This window comes from Callorhinus ursinus, unplaced genomic scaffold (genome assembly GCF_003265705.2).
Source record: "Callorhinus ursinus isolate GAN/ISIS: 27379988/994484 unplaced genomic scaffold, GSC_fseal_2.0 scaffold6, whole genome shotgun sequence".
Taxonomy (NCBI): Eukaryota; Metazoa; Chordata; class Mammalia; order Carnivora; family Otariidae; genus Callorhinus; species Callorhinus ursinus.
In genome coordinates, this window is record NW_027397068.1 from 79,509,465 (window position 1) to 79,524,696 (window position 15,232).

Here is a 15,232-nt window from a genome sequence, read left to right on the forward strand (position 1 = left end):
CTTAAAACTCTTTTTGTCTCCATAGCCCACATTTTCTGCCAAATCCGATAATGTAAATTCATGGGCCGTGAACTCCTTACTTAGAATATGTAGAGCTCCGGGTGTGAGATCCACGAGCACATGGAGGTTTTGTCCGGCCCCGGCAAGGTACTTAGAGGACAAGAAGCTACGTGCTGCTCCCCAGCCAGCACATTAGCTCCTCCGTGCTTCTGAAAACCCACCACTGGTTTTAATCTGCGCTAATCAAGGACGGTCCCTTGGGCTGAGTGCTCTGCTCAGACTTTCACAGCTAGTGAGTCATCAGCCTTGTCTTTCCAGCCATGGCCATGGAGTGAGTGGCACCCAGGCGGGGAGAGGCAGAGGCTTCCGTGGAGAGGCAAGTTTGGGGGTGGCGGATCCTGCTCTCCCGAGACCCCTGCTGACACACGCTTTCCAACCACTGAATGGCCTAACATGGCGATTCCCTAACGAGTCGTGAGATTCTCCTTTAGTAAATCATAGCGTATGTGACCAGTTCACCTAGAAACTCACGGAGAGCATCCAACATTACCTTCCTCCCAAGGAATCCACTCGTCTTTCCTTGCTGACTAATCTATTGAGCATCTGCCAGGCAAGGCGAGCTCGGTCTGTTGAGGGCCCTGCAGACACACATGTCACGGCTGGGAGAGGTTGGCTTGCTGCCTGAGGATGTGGACAGGCGAGGACAGTTCTGAAAAAGAGGGACACGTTGGCCTGACATAAAAATGGGGCAGAACTATCTTGCTCCCACATTTATTCTTGACAGTGTGGCTGCTTTGCTTCCCTCCTTGCTGCGCTTGCTCCTGAGGCAAGCACGGAAGGTGAGCGTGGAGGGTGGTAGGAGCTTTGTCCCTTCTGGGGGTGGGCGCTCATGTCCATGGCAAACAGCACACTGCCTTGAGAAGTATTTAGGACCAAGAAGCTGCTCTTTGAGCCACCTCCAAAGGCAGTCCAGGCTTTGCCCTGCCTGAAAGCAGGTGTTTCTTGCTCATGGCTTGGAGATTTATATGCTCACCAAGCCCCGTTGATTTAGACCCCTGGGTCTGCAGATGGCTTTCTGCTCAGGGTCTTCTCTTGCATGGGAGATGGCTCTGGGGATGAAGGAAATGATAGGGAGCCCACTGAACATTTCCCCCACATCCCCTGTGCTGGTCAGGGGCCAGGTCAACATGCCTCCATCTGTACACCACTGATTTATATTTATTCTGTAAGGATTTTTTTCTTTTTCTTTTTCTTTTCTTCTTCCTTCTAAAGATTTGAAGACTAACATTGCTGGGGGCAGAGTAGAACTCAGAAACAAAGGACTTTTCTCCAAGGGAGGATTTTGTAGCTCGCCTATTCGCTATTATTTGGAAATAGCTTTAGGGTTTTTAATCTCATCTCCCTTCTGTAACTATGCACCATGGCCAAGAGCTTATTCCTGGCATGAGTACAAAGCAGTTTGAGACACTGTAAGCTGAACCTACATGCAAGAATTCTTCGTATTACAATATCCCCAGAATCTTCGTATGTAGCTCAGCTTGAGGTATGTGTTTGAAGTCAGCTACAGACGTGGAGATACAGAGCAGAGGAGGGGAGAAGTCCCGCATCCGTGACGGAGGCCCGCCTGAGAGCTGCCCCCCCACCCCCTTCTTAAACCAGGGTCGGTTATGGGGAGAGTTGTCCCGAGCAGGATGGCGGTCCTGCTCAACCTGACAGCCCCACTCCGCGCATTCCAGCGCCTTCTCGTGGCGCAGGACAGAAAGCCAGCTCTCCGGCCCTGCTCGTTTCCTGGCAAGTTTTAGAACGTCAAGTGTTATCTCTCCTTCGGTGTCGCTTATTGGAGGTGTTGCATTCCCATGGACAGGAATGAGCAAGTTAGCGGTCCTTTCCTGGGGCTGCTTGCTTATCTGAGCAACTTCTCTGTTGGGTTTGGGAAGGTTCAGCATGAATGACAGAGGACTTGGGGTTAGATCGGATTGCCTCTCAATACATCGTCTACATGAGTTTAACTGTGATCCTCGAATTTGCCCACAATGCCGGCAGTTCTGGCCTCTCCCCGAAACGGGGGTGCTTCACGTTTGTATGAATATCCTAATCATTTATGAAAATGTTCACTTGATAGAGAGAAGCTAACTATTTTTTCATTTTTCACTAATGAATTTCCCTGGCGCTAAGTGAAGGAACCTGTGCAGCTGAGGAATTTGAAAGAAACACCCAGAACAACTGAATTTCCAAGTATTGAAATCCACAACACAGCCGCACCTGGCTTCTCAAGTCTCTGGAGCATTTCTTTGTACAAATTATTGAAATGCAAATTCAGAGTTGCTTTGTGTGAACTGCAGGGTTACCGGTCAGAAGGAGCCCCTTTTTCCCCTCAAATTGGCTTTCATTTAGGCTTAACAATTCTCTTCCTGAAAAATGATAGTAAAGTAAAATATTTCAGTGCATACTGGCAATGGAATAAAAACAGACAGCTTTAGCAAGAGTAGAAGGTGCACCGAGGACAGAGCCTGTGGGCCACTGGGGTGAGAACCAGAGTGGGGTTACTGTGGCGGCCAGGCTGCAGTGTAGACGTCACTCACCGAGATTTGCTCTCGAGGAAAATACAAATCATCAGGGACGACTGTGACAATTTTTGAAGTTCTGGGAAATTCATTTTACATCCCTAATGAGATAAAATAAGAATTTGGTATAGCCAACACAGGGTATATAAAATTCCAGATAAAATTTCCAGACGGTGGATGCACGTGCAATCACACACACGCACGCGAGCGTGGGGTGGGAGGAGAGGCAGAGGGAGAGAATCCCAAGCAGGCTCCATGTCCAGCAACACGACTTGAGCCCAGATCAAGAGTGAGACGCTTAACTGAGCCACCCAGGCTCCCCTCTCTGTGCATCTTTTAAAGCCAGGATTCTGCAGACACTTAACAGAAATCTATGGTCATTAAGGTCACGGCATATAGAAAACCATTGCTTCGCTAGTGTGAGGTGTTACTTCCCACTGTTATAGTCTCTATATAAAAGGTATATAATATCTAGCATTCCATACGGGAGACATTTGGGATTCGCTAAAGTAGCTTCTGCACCATCTACTAATACCTAGTAAGCATCACAGTCTGACTGGTTTTGAATCAGATGAGCCACGACCATGAGGGCAAGCTGCTGTGTTGCCCTAAGGAAGACCGTAGGGCCTGCTGGACATTAGCATGGGTCTTGTGGAGCAAGAGTAGAGGACACACGTCATCCACAGTGTTGGGTCCAACGTGGGAGGGCTGGGGCAGCACACAGTTGTTGTGCCTGACAGTGTTTGCGCAGTCACGGAGTGATCTATGGGAGGTCATGATGTGCTCTGGACTTTCCCGTTTCTCAGCTTTGACACCAGTGTTGATGGGTTTGGGTGTCCCAAGACCCCTGGGAGGTAACCAGGCAGGAGTTGTGCCATACTGATTTATTAAAAACTGGGTACAGGCAGCTCCCATTGTGTACCTTGGCTCAACCATGACTACGCCTGGAACCCTCTGTAGGGCTGGCCTTTGACCAAAGAGCAATACGGGGCTGGCAGGTTTCCAAGTGCTCTGATGTCATCATTGGTTTCCATCCTGTGTGCACGACAGTAGTGTACGTTATTTCAGTAATTTCCATTTCACACTTATCTCCCCAAAGTAGATGAAACTTTTTAGTGCTTTATCTCTTGCATTGTTTGTCAGCCACACACAATGAGCATGTGTTGAATGAATGAGTGGACATGGTCACAGAGAGTGGGTGTCATCACCCGGGCTCATTGGTGCCCTGCCTGACCGCTTACTCTGAGTGGACACAGCATTGGTGTCTGTCATGAGCAGACCCTGTCACCGCCTCTGCATATAAAACACTCCTATGTGAAGACAGAGGCCACAGGTGGAATATACCACAGATGGGTGACGGAGCGCCTGAGGTATTTTAGGTGAACGTTCATTGTGTGCCTCTTAACCTGTTGGTTTCTCTGCCGTTTTCCTTCAACCAGTGAGCAGATACTCCTGATACTGCCCATTTTGCAGATGAGGGAATGGAGGTTGGGGCAGGTGAAGCCGCCTGACCAGGGTCACAGAGCTGGCATGTAGTGAATTTGTTCTCTGGCCCAGGTTCTGCCTTCTCCCTGCACCGCTAGGCCTTGTGGTGTTTGCGGGATCATTCAGGGCACTGCAGGCTATTCTGACCAGGGAATGAGGGGCAGACACAACCAGCCAGGGCCTGAGAAAAGCCCGCTGGCTTGTCCCACGGCGGGAGGAAAGGCCTGGAGCGGGTGGTGAGACTGCTTTCAGAGAGCACCGCACCAACTGGGTTACTCAGAGTTACAGCAAAGAGATGGCGTGTCCAGAAAATGCAGGAGGAACAGAGCCACTGTTCCTTCCATTCCTTTTCTCTATTTTCCCCCCATTCTGTGTCTCTTTTTTTTCTGAAGCAAAGCCATGCGGTGTTGTAAATCTGCATTTGAATGTGCAATTTCCAGAAAGGGATGAATCACTGTGGCTTGTTTAACTGGGCCCTGAAGGAGCCGTCCATTCTGCATGTTGGACCTGTGCTCGCCTGCAGTGGGTGACGTCATTAACCCTCTCCCTTCTGCCCGGGCCACACACACCTTCATTGGTCCTAAAGCTGGGCAAGGAGCTTGCTGAGACAACCAACGCCCAGCAGGACATGGCACCCTCCGGCAGGGCTGTTCCGGCAACAAGACGGGATGCCTGAGTAGCTGGATTTGAACCAGGTGCTCGGAACTACAGCTCACGTGATCTCCCTGTGAACCGCAGGTGTTGATCCCCCCACATTGTGTTTTGGTGGTTGCCTTCACCGGTAACGCATACCCTAATTGCTAAAAAAGCCACCTCTTAAAATAGCATTTAAATGGGATGAGATCTCACCAATGGAGGGACTTCAACTGTGTCCTTTGAGAGATGAATCTGAGGAGCGGTGTTTATGTCCATGAGCCGTGATCAGGTCTCGAAGGTGCAGCCAACCAGCCCGTGGCTTACAAAGCTGTTCACCGTCTCCCAGGGCCCCCCTTTTGAAGCCCTTTTCCACACCTACATCCTAGAATCTCACCTGTCCCAAATTCTTGGGAATTCTTCAGCAAATCCTTCAGAAAACTGTAAGGAAAGAGTAAGAGCTGCTTTCTGGTTTGGGGTTGGTGGATTCTAGTTGGCATAGCAGTTTTGCTGCGTGGCGAGTGATGTTCAGCTTTCTTCTACATTCCTGGGGACAGGACATTACAGGGAAGGAGGTGAGGTTTGAGGGAGGCTTTTTGTCCAGAGGAAGGTAAAATAAGCAGCACCTCTGGATCTTCTTTAAATTGTGTTGCAAAATACTTGAATCGTGGCGCAGGTTACCAAGGACACTTGACTCTGCTTTAAAATCACTTCGTACTATTAAGAACAAGATGGAATTATTTTTGTGTGGCCTGGGTTGAGTAAATACCAAGTGAATTTTCGGGGGCTGGTGCGCAAGCTCAGTGGTGGTGGTTCTGGGAGAAAGCGTGCCCGAGGGTGCAGGGGGACACTGTCCGAATGCCCCCGGGGCCTTGGCCGCTCAGCCTGTGAATCCACAGCTTGTGGTCCTCAAGCCTTTGGTTACAAAATACTGCTTTAATTTAGCGGAGAGGCGCTCTCGTGTGGGGCATCGAATGACTATGTAGGATATTTACATTTATCTCAGACTATTAAAATCTGAATAGTCAGAAATATTACCGAAATATTATCATTTCCACTCCAAAATGGAAAACATTTTTTGACTCATTGCAGAAACACATGATAACAGTAAGCTGACGACTAAGGACAGTTAAGCTCTTTAAGAAATCTGGATTTGTGGAGAGAGGCTCGAAGGGAAAAGCCAGCAAAGTAGGGCCCCAAAAGCTTTAAGAGAAGGCCACACACTGGGGCCCTTTTTCTATGCGAGGGGGTTCTTAGCCGAGGTAGAATTCTGTGTTTTGAAGCCCAGAGGCCATGCGTCGTTCCCGCAGGGGCAGAAGGAACAGCTGGGAAGTGGGCACACCACGACCTGTCCGTCCACTGGAGGGGACTGAAACTTCCAAATGCACGTCGCTCAGTTGATTCTTAGACTCACAGCCGGAGGAGCTGGGTGGGAAGTCCGTGGTGGACCCCCTGCTGGGGAACGGTTTATTTTGTGTGCATTTTGTTCCTTGAGGTAATGACTTAATCTTGGGAAAAGATGTGAGAACCTGTCACCTTCACGTGATTTCCGCCAGTACTTCGAGAGAATGAATGGTCTGTGCAAGGTTGTGTTAACTTCTCTGTCCTGTGAGATCCTTTCCTATGATGAACTGCTGCTGCATTTCCTATTACATTACTGTTCAATTCCAAGAAAGAGAGGATAAACATTCTTAAATGTCATGCAGTTTATATCTTTGGCATAAGTGTTGGTTTGTATTTCAATGTCACATTCAGAATTACAAAACAAGTTAATGGGTTTCACGTTCTGTGTCATGAGATGCTTTTGCTAAGGAGTGCACCCCAGCACGAGACTGTGGTAATTCTAAGTGAATCCTGCATGGGCGATTCTGAACACAATCAGCAGGTAAACTCCAAATTCATTCTGAACAGAATTTTCTTTTTTTTATTCCTTCGAGTGGGTGTAATAATGGTGAGCGAAACAGTGCTTGTTGCAGGTTTGAGCTAATGGGGAAGAGAGAGCTCACGCCTCACATTTGTAAGGCAAACCTCTCAGTTTAACATAAATGTTGGACGTGCTGTCTTGAATTACTTCGACATCCTTCATGTTTTTCCTGCATTCTTCCACAAAAAGGCAGTTCCTCCGTTTTCTTTCCCATAGGACGAAATCCAGCTCAAACCAGGGTTTTATTTATCTTTGGTCGCATAACTTTTTATTATTTTAAAAATGTTTCCCTCTTTAAATCTAATTCATTCTGCTGCCTCAATATGGCAATGTATGTTAAGGGGGTTAGGACAATTTCCAAGTGAAGAAACTATGATATATTGCATATTAGAGTGTGTGTGTCCTCATGTACATGGCCAACCAGTTAGCAGCAGAAGTAGGAACTAATCTTCGGTTTGCTAGTTGGGGGCCTGTGACTGCAGATGACATTGTCACCTCAGGGTACTAGATGCCTCGTGTAATTTAACTAGGAAGTGACAAGCACTGTGAACTAATCAAAGGGCAACCCAATATTTGCGTAACAACTGTTGATGACCCTTTGAGAGCCAAAAATAATCTATTCCTTATTTTCCCCTTTTAGGTTCCATAAATGAAAAGGTACCCCAACGGGAAGGCACAGGAAAAACAGGTAACTATCTTAAAATGAATTTCTATGATGATAATATATAACAGCTAATTCAATCAATGCCTTAAGTTAAAATTTAAATGTGGACTACGTGATAGGGAGAGCTGACACAGTTAATTACTTATTCATTCAACACACATGTATTTGTCCCTTTGGATGGCCAGGGATCTGCAGGTGCTGGGCAGGTAACCCCCGCACCCCACGTAAGGGCCTCTCAGGCGTGGCTTGTGCCGGGACCCCCTGTTGCTGGCAGGTGCCTCCTGGAGTCTGTACCCGGGGGGAGGGCTCCAGTGTGATGTTAGGTTCTACATGTGATTGTGGAGCATGGCAGTCACTGTGGGCCGCGGAGAAAGACATCTCAAAGCTTCCTCATGAGAAAGAGGGGCACGCTCTCCCGCCTGTGACAGTCACGTGCTCTGGGACTGGGGCCAACAAGAACCAGGTAGAGCAGCTAGCCGTTCGTTTCTGGAACCACTCCATAGCACCTGGTCCATCTCACGCAGGCTATGGTGCACCCACCATGACCTTCCACGAGCCCCAACTTTTCTCTTTGCCCTTCCCACAGTCATCGTCCTGTGGACCCAGGGATGTGTTTTCTGCCTTTATCTTATATCATCCTTTAAAGTCAGAAGTCGCTTTCAAGACAAAATAAAACATTTTTAGTATGAAAATTTTAGGCAATTCTATTTTTTCTGATGTAGGTTATAATATATGACCCAGTAATAAAGGAAAGTGATATAAAGCCAAGTAGACCTGAGTTTCACTCAAGTCCATTCCCACAAGCGTGCGCCGAGGCTATGGCAAACACTGTCCCTGCCTCGGAGGACAGTGGAGTCCCTTAAGTTATGAAGATAAACACAGGGGATAGGCACCTGGGACAGCATCAGCCTGTGAGGACGGTGTGTGAGGGGCGCGGTGGGAGTGTGGGCAGAGCAGTCTCATGAAAGGGGAGGCGGTGGGTGGGCATGGAGGGTGTGGGCATAGGGACGGGTATGATGTAGGGTAGAGCAACCTCATAATTGGGGAAAATAGCCCAATTTCTAGGGGAAAGAAGGTACAGGCAGAGTCAGAATGCTGACTGGAGTGAGGGTTTACATTTGCAAAAGAATGTTAGATGAACAGCTTGGATTTGGGTCTGTAAGGTCCCAGGGTGGGCATGTCAGTATTTTCTAAAGAGGAGGAAGGGACAATATTCATGATTACAAACATCAGTCAGATGCTCAAGGGCAGAGCTGACAAAAGGAAACACTTCTTCAGACCCAGTTTCCTGATGCAGGGCCTTGCAGCACATTGCTGAACCTGCTCTAGAAGTTAAAAAAAAAAAAAAAAATCCCTAGGGAATTGGTATGTGGGCACAGAAATTAATTTAAGGCAGGAATGCATTCCTTTTGCTGAAGGCTCTTGATCTACAGACGTGCACACAACAGAGAAAAATGCCTGAAATTCAGCCACACATCTGGCTTATGGATAAAAACGAGGCCTTTGCAAACTCTAGTAGGGAAAACAGAAAGCACACAGCTCTCCACAGTTTTGTTTCATTTTCTTGAGGCTGAGTTCAGGAGGTGCTGGTGCGTTTGTTACATTGGGACAGAACTACACACAGGCCCCGAGCGTGGACGGTGGTGGAGGGGCGTCACGCTGACAGCAGGGGTAGGGCCAGGGCCGGGAGACATGAGGGCCCCTGGTGCTGGAGTTGGGGGGTGACGGAGGCCTGCGGCAGCTCCCTCAGCATCATTCTCCCCACGGTGCCCTGAGCCTCGCCCGCCGTGAGTCAGCTGGGCTGAGTTCTTAGGTTGGCTCGGACCCAGTGTTTTTGGAACAGGCTGGTGGCCCTACAGTGGTGACCTGCCTAGGCCTCAGTAAAAATGTCCAACACTAATAATGTGCTTGATCGATGTCATTTCAAAGGACTTCTAAATATGTTAAGTATACTGTAGCTATGTCCCCCGTTTAATTTTCGTTTCTGGAAGGAGATTACAAAATGGTCAATGGGTTTATAGTTACTATCAGTGTTAGAACTTGGGTTTCTCAAATAGGCAACATTACTTTTTTTTTTTTTCAGTGTTCTGGTAGAAAGGAAACATTTTTCCCTAAAAGATTGTTCTGTGTTAAAGTTTTTTAAAAAAAGCCTTTTGGTTTTCCCCCAAAAAGAATTTATGAGAAACTTCATTTTTATTCTTCAGACATCTGGGAAAGTCATGAATCACAGATAAGCCTTATGGCTGGTCCTTATCTCTCCCACTGTTTATTGTATTTTAATCCTGAAATTATTATATAACAAAATCACATGAGCAAGCTTGAGTGAAAAGCACCAGGCTGGCTCTTGGGAGCCCCACAAAGTGCCTTGTGACTGCACCCCTGGCAGGGGCCCCGCTCACCCAGAGCAGACTTCTAGCAGCTCATTCTCCTTGTCTTCCTGCTATGTCTCAGAACTCTCTAGAAACTTATGCCCTACCAGGGAACCCACAGTCAGTTTTTCTACAAATTAAATAAAGATCATCCACTGGGATCTATGCCTCCGAAGAAATGATATAGAGTGATAACTCTAACACACGCCTGTCCCCCGCTCTGTGACGTTGACTCTGGTCCCTCCATGGGATCCTTCCTCCAGCTCCTGCAGGGGTGACGGAGGGGCTGATGGTGCAGGGGTGTGCAGGGCAGCAAGTCAGTTATGATTCTTTGATCCTTGCCTTGCACTTGGGAAAATGGGGTGGGGGGGTGCAGAGCACCGATATCTGGCTTCCCCCAGCCCGCCCCAGCCCGTCTCTTCGGTCACCCCAACTCGCTGACTCTGCCGACGTGAGTCCCCTCCCATATGCTATGTTCCCTGGCTCAGGTTACTTCTGCGTCTTCCTCACCTGTCCCGAGCTGCTCCAGCTCCCAGGGACTAGCCCAGCACTTCCCTCAGGGGCCCGGTTCCCAGCCTGCACTCACTTTACGTGGCAGCTCACCAAGGGTGCTGTGCAGTTTCAGGGAGCCCCTGCCGGGCTCCGCTTACCTGTGCACCTGGGGTGGTGGTTTTTGTTGATGTGTGGGGTGTATGCAAGCCCTCAGCTTCCATCCTGTATGCACACTTACTGAACTTACTCTCATAATTGTAGTCTCCTTGCAAATCTTTTCCGTTCTGAATTCAGATGATGCCACAGCTCCAGCGCTGGAGACTCAACCTCAAGGAGATGAAGAAGGTGAGCCCGGGACAGAACAGGCTCTGGCTGGGGGAGGAGGTGGGTGTACACCGGGGCAGTCATGGGCCTGGGAAGTGTGGGCAAGTCACGCTGCTGGGAGTCCACTCGAAGGGGACTGGATTTGGCCACTTGCAACTTTATGAGGGCTCCTGCTGTCTTTCCTGTGACTTTGGGGCAGGCTCATGAGTGTGGCCATGGTGCTTTCATATAGCACAACCCAAAGGTCTTTTTTTTTTAATCAAAATTTATGAGTTGAAATTGTATACTTTGGATAACATAAAGTATTTATTTCAAAAGGGTGTAACACATACATCATGTTCCCTGTTCATATATCATGTCTTTCCCATCGTGTGTTCACCACAATGTGGTGCATGAGACGAGATGTGTGAAGTCACATGCGTGTGTGTGTTTTAAAGGGTTTTTGAACTTTATAATCATGGCAAGGATGGATTTCCTATTCTTAGCCTTTCATAAATTGTCGTCGGTATTTGCCAATGGGTCATAGATTCTCAGTTTGAAAGGAATGAGGGTTTGAAGACAAAGTGTAAGGAATGCACATGATAAATAAATCAGAGACTGAAAGGTAGAATTACATGGTGCTCTGTAGAGAACAGGAGTAGGAATGGCTCACGTCTGTACAGCCCCAAATGCGACATGGTGTCATTAGCTCATGGAGTCCTCAGATGCTGCTTCACAGACAAGCACGCTGACGTCACGGGTCTGAGGTCAAGGGCTGAGAGCTGCAGAGCACGGCTCTGCCACGGGTCCTCGCCTTGAGTGTGACTGACGCACACGGCTAACCCCCAGGGGTTTGATTAATGCTATTGCAGGAAAGGATGTGTTCCTGAAATGTTTTATGCAGAATTATATCTTCCACGTTGTAGTTTGTACTGAATCTTCCCTGAGCAAAACCTCGTGTGTTGCATGAATACCCATCTTTACCACACGAGGGTCTGTTTCTGTCAGGGCTTTTCTCTGAAACCCACTTCTTTTAAGTGGAGCCAGTCTGGATCCATATAACTTTTATTTACACTTCCGGATGAAGAAAGGGGAAAAGAAATGCTCAACTTTTAAAAACATCTATTATTCTTTCCTTTTGTCTCACATACATAATCATTTTAAGGGTTTCTTTAAAAATGTATGATATGTATTTATTGAACACACTGACTTTTTGGCTTTTAGGTTACCTACTGAGATCTTTAATTGAGAGACTGTTTTCATGATGCATTAAAAATAATTATCATTTTGTTTTGGTTTATTAGATATCGCATCACGTTACCCCACGCTTTGGACTGAACAAGTTAAAAGTCGGCAGAACAAAACCAATAAGAATTCAGGTAAAAGGGGGCCCGATGTCACTTTGTGAGGAGTGCTTTAATAGATGTAGGAAGTGCTTTAGTTTTCTGGAAGTTAAGCACGTAGTCCATCTTCTTCTGCAGTTTTCAATGAGTCATGCAAATAATTCTTGTGACTTGACCACCAAAATGTAGTTCAGATTTTAGTGTTTTTATTAAATGTTCTGTTCTCTGAAAATGTCAAGCAAACGATAGCTTCAGGTATAAAAATAGAAGTATTTGATAATAAGTGTTTGTTTTTGACCTAATTTCAGAGATGTCCGAGCACTTGGCTAATTTAGTTCAAAATTCTCAAAACTATGTGGATTGATTTGCTACAAAGGAGTGTTTGGCAGACTTCTACGTTTTAAAGCTGTTTTGACGTTTAGAGAGGTGACGGGTTGCCTCCTGTCTGGTTCTCAACTTTTGCTGGTTTCGTGAAAGTGGACTCCCTCTGTGATCTTTGCGCTTAGTGGATTGTGTGTGTTTCCTCTGGCTTTAAAAAAAATTTTTTTTTTTTTTTTATAAATACTTACTGAAAGAAAGTGTCCTTCCAGGTTTAAAGTATCCAGCTGCCAAGGGACCACAGACTCCGTAATAACGGGAATGTTCTGTGATGGGCCTCAGGTAAAAGCCATTAGCATTCACAAAAGCAGCCTTAGAACCACAGCTTGGCTAAATGTGGTTACATGTTTTCCTTTCAGGAGTGTTTTAATGCCCATTTACAGCAAAAAATTCAGAAGGTTTCTCAAAGTTCAGGTTACTAAGAATAGTTTGATTCTTTTCCCCTACTGCGCCCTTACACGCACTCCGAGGATTCCTGATGGGAAGCCCCGAGTCTTGCTGCCTTGCAGCCCACCTGGAAGTCCCAGGACAGACTCTCTAGGTGGGAACAGTCACTGACTCCCCACCCAGAGGGCGACCTGAAGAATGAGCCGCAGAAGCACAATGGAGGGTCGGCGTGGAACGGGTCCCGTGCGTTCTTGTGCGACTTCTGCTCGTGACGTTCCCTTCCACTGCCTCACTACCTCCGGCCCCACGTCTTAATGCTCAGCTACGTTGTTACTGCCCAGGACGTGACCTGCACCCCTTCCAGCGACAGCTCCTGCAGGGCTGAGATGAGAGGGGGAAAAATCCAGGTTTTGACTATCAGATACATGTGTACAAATGGCAGGGGAATCTAAATCATATTTCTAGAATTCGAATTTTTTTTCTCAGAAGAGATTGCGAAAAGTTTTTCCTATTGTATAAAGATATCAACGTGCATCCTTCTCTTAGGAACTGTGGAAATGGGCAGTTAGTTTTGCTCAATCTTGTCACCCTAATTCCAAAAGTGATCTCATTAGGTTTGCCCTGTGGCGTGTGATTAGTGCATGGGGAATGAACAAAACGTTGTATGTTTTCCGTGGATCATGGAAGCTTCTCATGGAAGAAGCAATGTGGCATTCCCCGAGCTTAAATTGAAGAACGCATGCAAAATTATTCTGAATAATGTCACTGGTAATGTGCATTTCTCTATAAAAGCAATTTGAGTTGTTAGAGGACATGATTTCAGATTTGGACAGAGTAAGTTGCTCCTGAGCTCATGGAGCAAGCACATCTCTGGGTTTCACTCGTCACGGGCTCTTTTCAGGCCGACAGCAGCGGGCCAGGCTGTCGATGTGTGGTGGGGCTGAAAATGATGTTTCAGGAAATGCCAGTTTACCTAAGCCACCCTATACTGTAATTTGATTTAAGTCCGCCTAAATGAGCAGAACACAAAAAGATGACGTTCAATTGACTTATGGACATGGGGCATGAAATTACTGGATTCTGTCAGTTGTCTAGATACAAAGTCTTTCTGAGGGTCTGAAAAAAGACAAAATTGGTATTTTACAATATTAAAATAGTATTTCATTAATTAAGTCTAACAATGAAATAGCAAACACCCATAAGGTTTGCATAACAACCACTGTTGTTCATGAGGTTTCAAATGTAAAATGAGCTTCATTTGTATTTAATTTTAATTTTTTATTTCTTTAATTTTTAATTTTTTTATTTTAAAAGAGAGGGAGAGAGAATCTCCAGCAGGCTCCATGCGGGTTCTATCCCAGGTTCCTGAGACCATGACCTGAGCCAAAATCAAAAGTTGGAGGCTTAACTGACTGAGCCACCCAGGCGTCCCTAATTTTTATTATTTTTTAAAGATTTTATTTATTTATTCATGAAAGACAGAGAGAGAGAGAGAGAGAGAGAGAGGCAGAGAGAGAAGCAGGCTCCCAAGGAGCAGGGAGCCCGACGCGGGACTCGATCCCAGGACCCTGGGATCATGACCTGAGCCAAAGGCAGACGCTTAACCATCTGAGCCACCCAGGCGCCCCTCTAATTTTTATTTTTAAAAGATACTTTTACTAATGATCTTCTATGATAGAAGTAGGCACATTTATTTAATAAGGCACAAATAATTTGTGATTTGTTTATTATTCTGTATTCTTTTTAAAAATCAGCTGTTTGTCCTTATTTATTCATGCTCTTTCACGGAAGAGGCCAGACTGGGAATGTATTTCTCGTGCTCCGATGTTTCTTTACCAATTAAAAGTCCCTCTATTTTTTTTCCCTGTGAGTTGTGCTAAAATAATAGAATATTACTTCTGCTACTAAATACATAGACTATGATTGCCATGTATAATGAGTGTGTATTGTACACCTGTAGTTAGGATGCTTTGGAGAGTTCAGTGAAGGAGTTCATTAGGAGGAACCTTTCCTGCAGAGGAAAATGTAGTACTCTTGCCTATGAACATTTACACATAGTAGGTACTCAAGAAGTGTTTATCTATTAGATTAGTAAAGAGTTTTACCATATGAGGTTCCATTGGCTCTCTGATGGTATCATTACATTTTTCCCGAAAACAAACTAAATGAAGCAAACAACAACAACAAAACCAGATAAATAACTAGAAAAGAGAATTAATTTCAGTTTGACCACTGCACTTTTTTTAATCAAAATTCAATATAAATATAAATGAAATAGTCTCTTGGTGATTCATTTAGCAAGAAGAGAATTACTCCCCTTATGTGAATCATTATACATCAATGAGTAAAACGTAAAATTGTGTTTTAGTTAAGAATGTATTGAGCACCTGGGTGGCTCAGTCAGTTAGGCATCTGCCTTCAGCTCAGGTCATGATCCCAGGGTCCTGGGATGGAGCCCCACGTTGGGCTCCCTGCTCAGTGGGGAGTCTGCTTCTCCATCTCCCTCTGCTGCTCCCCCTGCTTGTGTTCTCTTGTGCCTTCTCTCAAATAAATAAATAAAATCTTTTTTTAAAAAAAGGAATGTATTACTCAATTTTCCCTCTCAATATAAAATTGAGAGTTTCAACTACTTTCTTGAATAATTTTATCATATTATTTTATTTCTATCCAATAAGATATAAAAGTTGATC

General features: G+C 45.9%; 1 protein-coding gene across 4 annotated transcripts in view; it reads left to right on the forward strand.

Moving 5' to 3' along the window:
* The window catches only part of SMOC2 (SPARC related modular calcium binding 2), a 153,393-nt gene that overhangs the window by 64,220 nt on the left and 73,941 nt on the right, over positions 1 to 15,232 (forward strand). For 2 of the 4 annotated variants that reach the window (XM_073894238.1, XM_073894239.1), the window contains exons 5-7: positions 7,247 to 7,294; positions 10,393 to 10,476; positions 11,739 to 11,813. In XM_073894238.1, coding sequence (XP_073750339.1) covers positions 7,247 to 7,294; positions 10,393 to 10,476; positions 11,739 to 11,813 — 207 coding nt within the window. The remainder of the gene's footprint in view (positions 1 to 7,246; positions 7,295 to 10,392; positions 10,477 to 11,738; positions 11,814 to 15,232) is intronic. The other 2 variants (XM_025866465.2, XM_025866466.2) reach the window with 1 other exon arrangement.